The sequence below is a fragment of the Chlorocebus sabaeus genome, chromosome 20 (assembly GCF_047675955.1).
Source record: "Chlorocebus sabaeus isolate Y175 chromosome 20, mChlSab1.0.hap1, whole genome shotgun sequence".
NCBI classification, from domain to species: Eukaryota; Metazoa; Chordata; class Mammalia; order Primates; family Cercopithecidae; genus Chlorocebus; species Chlorocebus sabaeus.
The window spans coordinates 133,078,767-133,092,888 of record NC_132923.1 but is presented as its reverse complement, the minus strand read 5'-3'; the positions used below and the strand labels follow the sequence as shown (position 1 = coordinate 133,092,888).

At 50.1% G+C, this 14,122-nt stretch overlaps 2 protein-coding genes across 4 annotated transcripts in view; both read right to left on the bottom strand.

Annotated features, from left to right (window-relative positions):
* The window catches only part of LOC119619344 (myo-inositol 2-dehydrogenase-like), a 31,042-nt gene extending 22,981 nt beyond the window's left edge, over positions 1-8,061 (bottom strand). For all 3 annotated transcript variants that reach the window (XM_073007907.1, XM_037985148.2, XM_073007908.1), the window contains exon 1: positions 7,953-8,061. The gene's annotated coding sequence lies outside the window, so the exon portion shown is untranslated. The remainder of the gene's footprint in view (positions 1-7,952) is intronic.
* Positions 2,672-9,705, bottom strand: LOC103225732 (putative TP73 antisense gene protein 1). The gene is given in 5 exon segments (XM_073008032.1): positions 2,672-2,708; positions 2,790-2,824; positions 7,953-8,011; positions 8,014-8,221; positions 8,223-9,705. Coding segments are annotated over 5 exon segments (669 nt in total). The 5' UTR covers positions 8,553-9,705.
* Between the last annotated feature and the right edge of the window lie 4,417 nt (positions 9,706-14,122).

Sequence of the window (14,122 nt, the reverse complement as noted above, 5' to 3'; positions counted from 1 at the left end):
CACTAATTCCCTTGCTGGTCAGTTTAGGACTTTCTGCCTCCACTATTGCTCTCGGTACCGGAATAGCAGGCATTTCAACCTCTGTCATGACCTTCCGTAGCCTGTCTAATGACTTCTCTGCTAGTATCACAGAAATATCACAAACTTTATCAGTTCTCCAGGCCCAAGTTGACTCTTTAGCTGCAGTTGTCCTCCAAAACCGCCGAGGCCTAGACTTACTCACTGCTGAAAAAGGAGGACTCTGTATATTCTTAAATGAAGAGTGTTGTTTTTACCTAAATTGATCTGGCCTGGTGTATGACAACACAAAAAAACTGAAGGATAGAGCCCAAAAACTTGCCAACCAAGCAAGTCATTATGCTGAACCCCCTTGGGCACTCTCTAATTGGACGTCCTGGGCCCTCCCAATTCTTAGTCCTTTAATACCCATTTTTCTCCTTGTTTTATTCGAACCTTGTATCTTCTGTTTAGTTTCTCAATTCATCCAAAACCGCATCCAGGCCATCGCCAATCATTCTATACGACAAACGTGTCTTCTAATGACCCCACAATGTCACCCCTGACCACAAAATCTCCCTTCAGCTTCATCCTCCCACTCTAGGTTCCCACGCCGCCCCTAATCCCACTTGAAGCAGCCCTGAGAAACATCGCCCATTCTCTCTCCATACCACCCCCCAAAAAATTTTCACTTTATTTTTCTTATTAATATAAGAAGGCGGGAATGTCAGGCCTCTGAGCCCAAGCCATGCCATCGCATCCCCTGTGACTTGCGACTTGCTCATATAAGCCCAGATGGCCTGAAGTAACTGAAGAATCACAAAAGAAGTGCAAATGCCCTGCCTCACCTTAACTGATGACATTCCACCACAAAAGAAGTGAAAATGGCCGGTCCTTGCCTTAAGCAATGATATTATCTTGTGAAATTCCTTTTCTGGCTCATCCTGGCTCAAAAAGTTCCCCACTGAGCACCTTGTGACCCCCACTCCTGCCCGCCAGAGAACCCCCCTTTGACTGTAATTTTCCTTTACCTACCCAAATCCTATAAAACGGCCCCACCCTTATCTCCCTTCCCTGACTCTCTTTTCAGACTCAGCCCGCCTGCACCCAGGTGATTAAAAAGCTTTATTGCTCACACAAAGCCTGTTTGGTGGTCTCTTCACACGGACGCACATGACAATTAGCAGACCAAATCCAACAATGTAGAAAAAAAATAAGACAATATGATCAAGTGGGGCTTATCACAGGAATGCAAGGTTGGTTCAACATCAGAAGATCAATCATTTATCATCTCAACAGATGCAGAAAATGCACTCACTGAAGTCAACATCTATTCATAATTAAAAAAAAAAAACTTTTGGCAAATTAGAAACAGAAAGTGAGTTCCTCAACCTAATAGAACGTATGTTAACTCAGACCTATAATGAAAGGCTGAATGCTTCCGCCCTAAGATTGAGAACAAGACAAGGCTCTTATAACTCTAATTCAACATCACATGGCAGGTCCTCACCAGTACAATTAGGCAAGAAAGAGAAAGCCACACTGGGAAGGAAGGAAGGGGAGGGCAAGAGGGAGGGAAGGAAGAAAGGACGGATGGAGGGAGGGAGGAAGGACAGGCAGGTGAGAGAGAGAGTAAAAGTAAGAAAGTAGTCACTATTCACAGGAAAGATGACCACCAACATAGATCATAAGTCTATGACAATGTAAGAAATCTAATAAATGAGCTTAGTGAGGTCACAGAACCCAAGGTCAGTATATAAAAGTCAATCATATTTCTAGATAGTAGCACTAAACAACTGGAAACAGAAAATTAAAACAGTACCACTTTTAAAAGCACCAAAATAGGCCAGGTGTGGTGGCTCACACCTGTAATCCAGCACTTTGGGAGGCCGAGGCGGGCAGATCACCTAAGGTTAGGAGTTCGAGATTAGCCTGACCAACGTGGAGAAACCCTGTCTCTACTAAAAATACAAAATTAGCCGGGCACGGTGGCTCACGCCTGTAATCCCAGCACTTTGGGAGGCCGAGGTGGGTGGATCCATCTCAAAAAAATTTTTAAAAAAGCATCAAAATAACAAACATAAGATCTGGACACTGAAAAGTACAAAACACTAATCACAGAAACCAAAGACGACCTCAATAAATGCAGAGATGTGGCAACTCTGTGAAGATGTCCATTCTTCCCAGGCAATTCTACAGATCCAATGCAACCCCAGCTGAAATCCTAGCAGGATGTTAGTTGTAGAAACCAACAAGGGGACTCGAAAACATATATGGAAGGGCAAAAGTTCTAGAATAGCCAAAACAATTTTGAACAAGCTGGAGGACTCCCGCAACCTCATTCCAGACCCAGCAGACAGCAACGGCAATCAAGTGGAGGTGGAACTGGTGAGAGGGCAGAGGGCTCCGTGGAGGAACAAGAGGCTGATTCTGGACACAAGTGCCAAGGCAGCTCTGAGGAGGATGGAGTCACCTCCACAGCACCCCAGTGTCTGTAACCAACTGCCCTCAAAGCAGCTGTGCTGTCCTGGCCCCGGGCTGTGGCTCTCAAAACCAACAGTCCCGGCAGCAGCCTCCTGCTGCCTGCGTTCCTGGACACAGTAGAGGTGCATTCTGTGGCCACCCCACCTACAGCCCCGTCACCGGTCCTTCCAATGATCCTCTCTGCAGTGGTTCACCTCAGCAGCTTCTGCTTCCCACACTGCTGCGCCCTGGAACCGACACAAAGGTCAAACAGCATGGGAAGTCTCCAAGAGACAGAGCTGCACGCCTGCATTCACAGCATTACTCACACAAGCCAAACAGCGGAAGCAACCCCGGCGTCCACCTACAGACGAGTGGAGGTACAAAGTGTGCTATGTCCACAGCACGATGACTCTTCAGCCTTAGAGAGGTAGGAAATGCCGCCACACACCACCACACAGATGAACCCTGAGGGCACTGTGCTGAGTGAAATAAGCCAGTCACAAAAGGACAACAATCGCACAATTCCTTTTCTGTGGGGTCCCTGGGTCAGTCAAATCCAGAGTCAGAAAGTAGAGGCTGGGCGCGGTGGCTCATGCCTGTAATCCCAGCACTTTGGGAGGCCAAGGCAGGGGGATCATCTGAGGTCGGGAGTTCAAGAGCAGCCTGACCAACATGGAGAAACCTCATCTCTACTAAAAATACAAAATATTATCTGGGCATGGTGGCGCATGCCTGTAATCTCAGCTACTTGGGAGGGTGAAGCAGGAGAATCGCTTAAACCCGGGAGGCAGAGGTTGTGGTGAGCTGAGATTGTGCCATTGCACTCCAGCCTGGGCAACAAGAGTGAAACTCCATCTTGGGAAGATGGACGGGGTGGTGATGGCTGCACAACAGTGTGAACTTAATGCCATGGAAACTCTATGCTTAAAAATGGTACATTAGGCTGGCGTGATGGCTGGAAATTCTACGCTTAAAAATGGTACATTAGGCCCGCGTGATGTCCGGAACTCTACGCTCAAACATGGTATATTAGGCCGGGCGTGATGGCTCACACCTGTAATCTCAGCATTTGGGGAGGCCAAGGCAGGTGGATCATGTGGGGAAAAGAGAGATCAGATTGTAACTGTGTCTGTGTAGAAAAATGAAGACATAAGAAACTCCATTTTGATCTGTACTAAGAAAAATTGTTCTGCTTTGAGATGCTGTTAATCTGTAACTCTTGTCCCAACCCTGTGCTCACAAAAGCATATCCTGTATGGAATCAAGGTTTAAGGGATTTAGGGCCATGCAGGATGTGCTTTGTTAAAAATGTGTTTGCAGGTAGTATGCTTTGTGAAAGTCATCGCCATTCTCCATTCTCTATTAACCAGAGACACAATGCACTGTGCAAGGCCACAGGGACCCCTGCCCAAGAAAGCCTGGGTATTGTCCAGGTTCCCCCACACTGAGACAGCCTAAGATATGGCCTCATGGGAAGGGAAAGACCTTACAGTCCCCCAGTCTGACACCCATAAATGGTCTGTGCTGAGAAGGAGTAGTGCAAGAGGAAGGCCTCTGTGCAGTTGAGATAAGAGGAAGGCATCTACCTCCTGCTTGTCCCTGGGAATGGAATGTCTCGGTGTAAAACCCGACCATACATTCTTTTTACTAAAATAGGAGAAAACCGCCCTATGGCTGGAGGGGAGACATGCTGGCGGCAATACTGTTCTGCTGCTCTTTACTGCACTGAGATGTTTGTGTAAAGTTAAACATAAATCTGGCCTACGTGCACATCCAGGCACAGCACCTTTCCTTAAACTTATTTATGACAGAGTCTTTTGTTCACACATTTTCCTACTGACCCTCTCCCCACCATCACCCTATAGTCACACCACATTCCCCTCACCAAAATAGTAAAGATAGTGATCAACAAATACTGAGGGAACTTAGAGACCAGCAGCGCCAGTGCAGGTCCTCACTTGCTGAGCACCGGTCCCCTGAACCCACTTTTCTTCCTCTATACTTTTGTCTCTGTGTCTTATTTCCATTTCTCAGTCTCTCGTCTCCACCTTGCAAGAAATACCCACAGGTGTGGAGGGGCAGGCCTCCTTCAGGATCACTTATGCTCAGGAGTTTGAGATCAGCCTGGGCAACATGATGAAACCCCATCTTTACAAAAAAAATAAAAATTTGCCAGGCGTGGTGGCACACGCCTGCAGTCCCAGCTATTTGGGGCGGCTGAGGCAGGAGGATTGCCTGAACCTGGGAGGTTGAGGCTACAATGAGCTGAGATTGTGCCGCTGCACTCTAGCCTGGGTGACAGAGCAAGACCTCATTTCCGAAAAAAAAAAAAGTACATTTTATGTGGATTTTACCACAATTAAACCAAAACAGTAACAGATAACAGACACACAAAATGATTGGCGTGCTGGCACGCGCCTGTAGTCCCAGCTACTCCGGAGGCTGAGGCAGGAGAATCGCTTGAACCCGGCGGTGGAGGTTGCAGTGAGCCGAGATTGCACCACTGCATTCCAGCCTGGGGGACAGAGTGAGACTCCATCAGAGATTGGGAGACGCCAGATTCTAGGTGTATAAAAATATAACATATAAAGTTGGGGAGGCCATGTTAGTTACCTTTTCTACTTAACTTCTTGTTTTTATTCCCCAAATGTCCTGAAGAACAAACTCTCCCTTCCCCAGTATGATACCAATTAGCATTCCCAGGAGCCCACATCTTCAAGAACACAATCCAGGAATGCTAACCAGACCACAGGGCCCTTCCCAGACTTCCCAGTAGTTTTTCCTTTCATGCAAACCCACCAGACACAGGGCCACATCAGCGGACAGGTACTGCCCACTAGAAACACAAGTGTGTGACCATGAGGGTGGACAGAGTGGCCTGGCCCGTACTGCTCGGAGAGCACGCATCACGATTTCAGAAGCTGCCTCCGGCGGGGAGCACACAACTACTCCAGAGACGCTGCAGGAATAAAGCGGAATGTTAAGAGCGTGCTTTGAGACCTAGAACATTTCAAAATCCATGCTGCTAACACCACTCTATAAACCATCTCAGGCACGAGAATAACACAAGAAAAAGGCCTCAACAAAGTAAATTGTGAAAACATTTCCAGTATGACTTACTTCAGAATTTAACTTGCTAATTTTGAGGAATAAAATACAGATTCCAGCCAAGTCACAGAATAGGCTTCCGTGAGTCAAATTCTATTAAGATCCTCAGGGTCAGATGCAGGGGCTCACACCTGTAATCCCAGCACTTTGAGGTTTGGCTGAGGCAGGAGGATCCCTTGAGCCCAGGAGTTCAAGACCAGCCTGGGAAACATGGCAAAAACCAGTCTCTAGAAAAAAATACTAAAAAAAATTAGCCAAGCTTGGTGTCACACACCTGTAGTCCCAGCTACTCAGGAGGCTGAGGTGGGAGGATCACTTGAGCGCAGGAGGTTGAGGCTGCAGTGAGCTGTGATCGCGCCACTGCACTCCAGCCTAGGTGACAAAGCAAGACTCTTTCAAAAAAACGATCCTCAGAATGAGTCTATCTCCCCTTCCTCAGCCTACAGAGGTCAGTCTCAGGTGTGGGCTGGACAGGAGCCCAGGGATTTCCAAGGACTGTGATCTCCAGGCTGGCCACACAGGTGCATGCAGTTCGTAAAAACACACTAACTCGGGCACTTTGCTGTGTGTCTCATGTGTGAATATGCGCACTCTGTGAATGTGATACCCGAGTGAAGTGTGCAAACCTGCCTAAAGCAGATGCCACACAAGATAACTGAAACTAAAATTTGCAGGCCGGGTGCAGCGGCTCACGCCTATAGTCCCAGCACTTTGGGAGGCTGAGGCAGGCAGATCACGAGGTCAGGAGATCGAGACCATCCTGGCTAACACGGTGAAACCCCATCTCTACTAAAAATACAAATTAGCGGCTGGGTGCGGTGGCTCAAGCCTGTAATCCCAGCACTTTGGGAGGCCGAGACGGGCGGATCACGAGGTCAGGAGATCGAGACCATCCTGGCTAACACGGTGAAACCCCGTCTCTACTAAAAAATACAAAAAACTAGCCGGGCGAGGTGGCGGGTGCCTGTAGTCCCAGCTACTCGGGAAGCTGAGGCAGGAGAATGGCGTGAACCCGGGAGGCGGAGCTTGCAGTGAGCTGAGATCTGGCCACTGCACTCCAGCCTAGGCCACAGAGCGAGACTCCATCTCAAAAAAAAAAAAAAAAAAAAAAAAAACAAATTAGCCAGGCGTGGTGGCGCACGCCTGTAGTCCCAGCTACTCTGGAGGCTGAGGCAGGAGAATCGCTTGAACCCGGGAGGCGGAGCTTGCAGTGAGCCGAGATTGTGCCACTGCACTCCAGCCTGGGCGACAGAGTGAGACTCTGTCTCAAAAAATAAATAAAATAAATAAATAAAATAAAACTTGCCAACTTTCCAAAAACACACACAAAGCGATAACATTCACGAACATTCTTCTACAGTGACAACAGGCTTTGCTGAGATACAACACTGCCCAGCTGATACGCTCAGAGCCCTCCACGTACGTTAACAAGCTGGGGTCAAATGCTCCCCTTACTACGCTATTAAGAGCAGGTCCAAACCTGGACATGCCAAAGGTGAGCCAGGCCTGTCCTGTGAGCAGCACTGGTCAGCTCTGCGAAACACCAGGCAGTGCCCAGCCCAGGCCTCAACACAGGGGCTGCACCTGACCCCAGGGCTGGGTGGCTGCCCGGGAGCCCATCTACTTGCTGTGGGCCCGTCTACACCCTGTGAGCAGCAAGTAGAGATGTTGCTCCAGCTGCTGGAGACACTGCTCCTGAACAGGGTGGACATGTCACACCCAGCTGCTCCAGTGAAGGGAGCAAGCCAGGACCCCATCGCAAAGGTTGTACATTCAAAATATCCCAAATCCAGCCACACTGATGCCCTGGTCCAAGCCCAACATGCCTCATTGGCCCCACAATACCCCTCACTGGTGTCCCTGCGTCCTTCTCCTCCGCCCCCTGAGTGGCTTTCAAACCAAACCAACCCCTGGTGGCTTTCAAAGCCTCTGGGTCGCCCCCAGGCTCCTTGAGCCTGGGACCTTGTTGCCCAGCCCTCACCCTGAGTTCACTCCATTCCTGCCGGTACAGCCACTCGGCTACATCAAGGCCTGGAGAAGACTCAGTGTCCTCTTTGTAGAGTGTGCTCATCCCCAGATACCCCCATGGCCATCTCACTGACCCACCTAGGTCCCTGCTCCAATGCCCCCTCCTCAGTCTTCCCCAGCCACCTCACCTAAAACAGCACTCCCACCAGCCTCCCTCTCCCGACGGCGCAAGTTCTCTCCACAGAGTTTATTGCTACTGATGTACTGAGATCTACTCAGCTGCCTCTGCACCCAATTCAGCAGCACAAGGATGGGGGTTTTGCAGCATTCAGAGCCATTTCTCCAGCCCCCAGGACGGTGCCCCGGCACACAGCAGGTGTTCAGTGAACCTCTGCTGACAACTGAAACCGTACCGCTGGTCGTTGAGGACAATGTCCGCATCCTGTTCCTGAACCACTCTGGTGTTGCCCAAATGCTCAGCCCTGAAGGCTCGCTCCACGCCACACAGCTGGTCCTCCACCACGTACAGCAAGCAGCAGCCGTTCTCATCCACCACACTCGGCAGCAGTGCTGGGCTCCCAAAGCCCACCCCAAAGATGGCCAGGCCAAGGTGGTCGGCCACCCTGGCTCCAAAGTCGTGAGAGCATCTCAGGCCTCCTCCACGGAGCACCCTATGGGAGGGAGGTTTCGGAAAATCTCCGGCTGGTCCGCTCTGAGGGCACTGCTGGTGTCTTTACTTGGAAAGCAGAAAACACTGAAAGGTGGCCGGTGGAGGTAGTTGGTGTTGCATCCTCCTGGGCAGACAAGTCACTTGTGGTGATGCTGATGGCAGTAGGGTTGACAGGGAGCAGAGACGTGCGGCCCACGGCGGGAGGAGGTACCATGCCAGTGCTGGGACTGCTTGAGAGAATGAGCTGAGGCTGAGGCTGAGGGAGCAAAGGCGGGTGGCAAGGGTGTGCGGGAAGGCCGGTGGCAATGAGATCCGAGGCGGCTGAGCTGGACAAAAGACACATTCATTTAAACAAAGTGGTAGGACTCACAGCACCCAGTCCACAATCATCTCAGAGGATCAAGAGTGGGGAGTCACCCTGCAGACCAGTATGTATCTGGCTTGTGATAAGGCAGCATGCGGGTGGCCACGCACACTTTAACAAAACTGCAAGACTTCACAGGGTTACTCCCCAGGTGGGCAAGCCACTAGCAGATCCTGTAAACGTCGTGTCATCAGGCGGCCTGTCCACATACTTTGGAAACTTTTGCAGGGCAGAGAATCCTAAAATAGCCGGCTGCCCGCTGGGATGTCTCCTGAAATACCAGCATTGGCACTGACACTTACACGAGAATGGGCGTCCGCAGGCCGTGCTGCGGATGAGTCTGCGGTTCCTGCAGTGCCTGTCCGAGGACAGGTGCTCCAGGATGCGGTCCCTGGGCACGCGCATAGGCAGCTCGCAGGCCCTGCAGGAAAGGGTCTCCACCACAGACATGTCCCCAGAGTCGCTGTGCTCAGTCAGGGGCTGCTTCACCACCAGGTCGGTGAACTCCGCCGCGCAGTCGTGCAAAGTCTTCTTTTTCCGGCCCATTGTCGGGTCCGGGATGGAAACGGAGGCAGCCTTGACCCCCGACCGAGGGCCCCGTGGGATCTGCGCTCACCGCCCTGCGAGCAGAGGCGTTCGCGTCGGAGGCCCCACACTTGGGGAGCGGGGAGCTGGGGTCTCTGGTGGTCCCACAGGAGAAGGAGGAGGGACTGAGCAGGTGGGAAGGATGAGCGCTCCCGCGTGCAGCGGTGGCTGGAGTGGGTCCCTCCGAGCTGGAGTGGTCTCCGAGGGGGCGGGTCCCTTAGGGCCAGGGGCCAGGGCGATCCCACCTGGAGAAGCCTCGCGGGCGAGAAGAGGGTCCCTTCCTGCGGGGGCAGATGGAGACGCGGGAGTCTTCCCCGAGAGGTGACCGAGGCCAGTCAGCGGCCCTGGGGGCCCAAGGCCGGGGACTCTCGGCGGCCAGTGGACGGGCAGGGCCGGCCCGCCTGGGTAGGCGGCCGGGTGAAGGTCTCCGGGGCCCCAGGCGGCAACGTGCCACCCGCCGGGCAACCGGCCCATCCCCAGCTCCCATCTGGGGATCCGCACCCGCGCGCCGCGGCGCCGCAGTTTAAAGCCCGTGAGATCCCGCAACAACCCGGATGCGGAAGCGCGGGGGCAGAGCAGGGCGAGGACAGGGGTGGGACCTTCGGTGCAGAGCCGGGGCCAAGTCGAAGGAGGTTCAAGCGGGGCGGGGCTCCGACCGAGGGGCGGGGTCTTGGGCGTGGGGGCGGAGCCTGCGCGGGGCGTGGAGATCTGACGGGTCTCAGATGCACCTGCACCCAGGTGCTCACCGCCCCACCTTAGGCGGTTTCTCTGGGCCCATTATCTCCAAGTGGAGTCGCTCTCCCCACAGGATTTTCCCGATTGGCAAGAGGGTTTTATTTTCTTATTAAGAAAATAAAATTGACTTTGCAATTTACAACTTTTTTTTTTTTTTTTACAGTAACCAAAAATCTTAGGCTTGTTAGTGTTTGACTTTCCACTTAGTTTTTGTTGTTGTGTTTTTGGTTCTTGGTTTTTGGGTTTTTTTGAGACCTAGTCTCCTTCTATCACCCAGGTGGGAGTGCAGTGGCGTTATCTCGGCTCACTGCAACCTCTGCCTTCCAGGTTCAAGCGATTCTTCTGCCTCAACCTCCCGAGTAGCTGGGACTACAGGCGCAAGTTGAAGGCCCAGGCTGCTTTTCCGTTAGTACAAGGACACAACACCTGTGGGAGGTGTGGGTCCAGGCGAGGGATGCCGAGCTCACACGACCCCTAGGCCTAGGTAGCAAATAGACGCACATGTGCCTTTCACACTCCACCTTCACTTCACACTGGCCCACCCACTCCTTGCTCTGGGAAATGAGGACGCAGCAGGAGATACCTGTAGCTAACACACACACACTCTGCCCCCTGCAATGGCCAAACTTCCAGGGCTGCCTCGCTTCTGAGATACATTTTCGGGTGCCACTTGTAGGGTCCAGCCCTATGGGGCTTAGCGGGTGTTCTCCCCGTGTGCAGAGACGAGAGATTGTAATAAATAAAGGCACAAGACAAAGAGATAAAGAGAAAGCAGCTGGGCCCGGGGGACCACTATCATGAAGACGCGGAGACCGGTAGTGGCCCCAAATGGCTGGGCTCACTGATATTTATCGCACACAAGACAAGGGGGCAGGGTAAGGAGCGTGAATCTTATAAGTGATTGATAAGGTGAAGCAAGTCACATGATTACAGGATAGGGGGCCCTTCCCTTTTAGGTAGCCTAAGCAGAGAGATAAGACAGCATACGTCAGCGTTTTCTTCTCTGCACTTACAAGAGAGATCAAAGACTTTAAGATTTTCACTATTTCTTCTACCTCTATCTACTACGAACTTCAAAGAGGAACCAGGAGTACGGGAGGAGCATGAAAGTGGACAAGGAGTGTGACCATTGAAGCACAGCACCACAGGGAGGGGTTTAGGCCTCTGGGTGACTGCGGACAGGCTTGGATGATATCCAGCCTTCCACAAGAAGCTGGGGGTACAGAGTGTTCCCTGACTCCTCCAAGGAAAGGAGACTTCCTTTCGTGATCTGCTAAGTAACAGGTGCCTTCCCAGACACTGGCGCTACCGCTTGACCAAGGAGCCCTCAAGCGGCCTTTATTGCAGGCGTAACAGAAGGCTCACCTCTTGCCTTCTAGGTCACTTCTCACAATGTCCCTTCAGCACCTGACTCTATACCTGCCGGTTACTTCTAGGTTATGTTAGTAATGCAACAAAGAGTAATATTAAAAGCTAATGATTAAAATGTTTATAATAATGATTGATAATTGTTCATGATCATCTCTATATCTAATTTATATTATGACTATTCTTATTCTATTTTCTTTATTATACTGAAACAGTTTGTGCCTTCAGTTTCTTGCCTCAGCACCTAGGTAATCCTCCGCCCACAGCCACTGGCCTGCATTTAAGCCAGCTCCAAACATACCTTCTAGATCTGGGGGAAATCTAGCCATTTTCACACGAAGTGACAAGACTAGAGGCTTTGATTTGTTTGTATAGATTGAATGTCGGTCCCAAGATAAGCTTTCTATTTAATATTGGCTTCTCTATCGATCAAACTGTCACCATGAGTTTCTGGTAACTGAACCAGAAATCGACTTGAGTGGTTTAATAGACGAGGAGTCTGCTGAACAGCATTTCAGAGACCAATGTAAAAACAAAGCACAATACATGTGATTTTCAAACACGCTGGACCTCAGGCCAATGTGACAACATTTCGTATGGTCCAAGTCCCCAAAACAATTAGAAATTGCATGTGGAAGACTACAAAATAATCGCCAAAAGAGAAATTGGCAAAGCAAGAATTCTTTCTCAGTATTTGAGGCTGGTTAAGAGTGCTTTATTTCTTATTAAAACACAGTATGTGTCACTTAATAACAGGGATATGTTTTGAGAAGTGCATCATTAGGCAATTTCATCATCCTGCAGACATCATACTGTGTGCTCACACAAACCTAGGTGGTTTACAGCCTAGTCCACCCCTAGGCTATATGCTATACCTGTTGCTTAGGCTGCAAACCTGTACAGCATGTTCCTGAGTATTGTAGGCAGTTGGAACACAATGGTATGTGTGTACTACACATGCCCAAACACAGAAAAGGTACAGTGAAAATACACTATCAGATTCTTTTTTTTTTTTTTTTTTTTTTTGATACGGAGTCTTAACTCTGTCGCCCAGGCTGGAGTGCAGTGGTGCAATCTGGGCTCACTGTAAGCTCCGCCTCTCCGGCTAACACCATTCTCCTGCCTCAGCCTCCCGAGTAGCTGGGACTACAGGCGCCCACCACCATGCCCAGCTAATTTTTGTATTTTTAGTAGAGATGGGGTTTCACCGTATTAGCCAGGATGGTCTCAATCTCCTGACCTTGTGATCCGCCCGCCTCGGCCTCCCAAAGTGCTGGGATTACAGGCGTGAGCCACCGCACCCGGCCAAAATACAGTATTAGATGCCTAAGACACTGCCATTGTATTGGTCTGTCATTTGGTCTATCATTGACCAAAATTTCATTATTTGGTATATGACTGTAGGTAAAAAATTCAAATATATACTAGGCCTGTTTTGTACTTTTATATTTAGATGCAAAAAACTGAAAGAGATTTTTGGATGGTAAATATTTTTTATAAAGTCATATTGGAAAGGATGGGGTCATGAATTTCTATGGGGAAAAGAGATTAGATTGTAACTGTGTCTACGTAGAAAACGAAGACACAAGAAACTCCATTTTGATCTGTACTAAGAAAAATTGTTCTGCTTTGAGATGCTGTTAATCTGTAACTTTAGACCCAACCCTGTGCTCACAGAAACATGTGCTGTATTGAATCAAGGTTTAATGGATTTAGGGCTGTGCAGGATGTGCCTTGTTAACAATATGTTTGCAGGCAGTATGCCTGGTAAAAGTCATCGCCATTCTCCATTCTCTGTTAACCAGGGGCACAATGCACTGTGGAAAGCCGCAGGGACCTCTGCCCGAGAAAGCCGGGTATTGTCCATGGTTTGCCCCCACTGAGACAGCCTGAGATACGGCCTCGTGGGAAAGGAAAGACCCTACATCCCCCAGTCCAACACCCATGAAGGGTCTGTGCTGAGGAGGAGGAGAGAAAGAGGGAGGTTTCTATCTCCTGCTCGTCCCTGGGAATGGAATGTCTCAATGGAAAACTGACCATTCGTTCTATTCTGAGGTAGGAGAAAACCGACCTGTGGCTGGAGGCGAGATATGCTGGCGGCGATACTGCTCTGTTACTCTTTGCTACACTGAGATGTTTGTGTAAAGTGAAACATAAATCTGGCCTACATGCACATCCGGGCACAGTACCTTTCCTTGAACTTATTCATGACACAGATTCCTTTGCTCACGTTTCCCTGCTGACCTTCTCCTCACCATCACCCTGTTGTCCTGCTACACCCCCCTCACCCAGATAGTAAAAACAGTGATCCATAAATACTGAGGGAACTCAGAGGCCGGCGCCAGTGCAGGGCCTCGCATGCTGAGTGTGCCGGTCCCCTGGGCTCACTGTTCTTTCTCTATACTTTGTCTCTGTGTCTTATTTCTTTTCTCAGTCTCTCATCTTCACCTGACGAGAAATACCCACAGGCGTGGAGGGGCAGGTTCCCTTCAAATTTCCTTCAGTCAGCAAGCAGAGAAGGCTTTCTTCCCACTCAGACCCCAATCAAGGCTTCTGCAAGTAGGGGTTTTGTCTTTCTCTCCTTAAGAGATGTCCTGAGGTAGGCATTTGAAGCCTGGAAAATCATTCCCAGGGAGCCAGACTTCTCTCTCTCTCTTCCAGGAATTTCTTCACCAAATGGTTCTAATCCCAGAACCCACCCCCTAAACCTTTTCTAATACAATTACTGTCTTCAAGCCAGCACGTGGAGACAGATTTGAGCTGGACTCCTCTGTCCTTGGGAGCTGACTTTTCCTTTTTTCTTTTCTTTACTTTTTTTTTTTTTTTTTTTTTTTGAGATAGGGTCTCACTCTGTAGCCCAG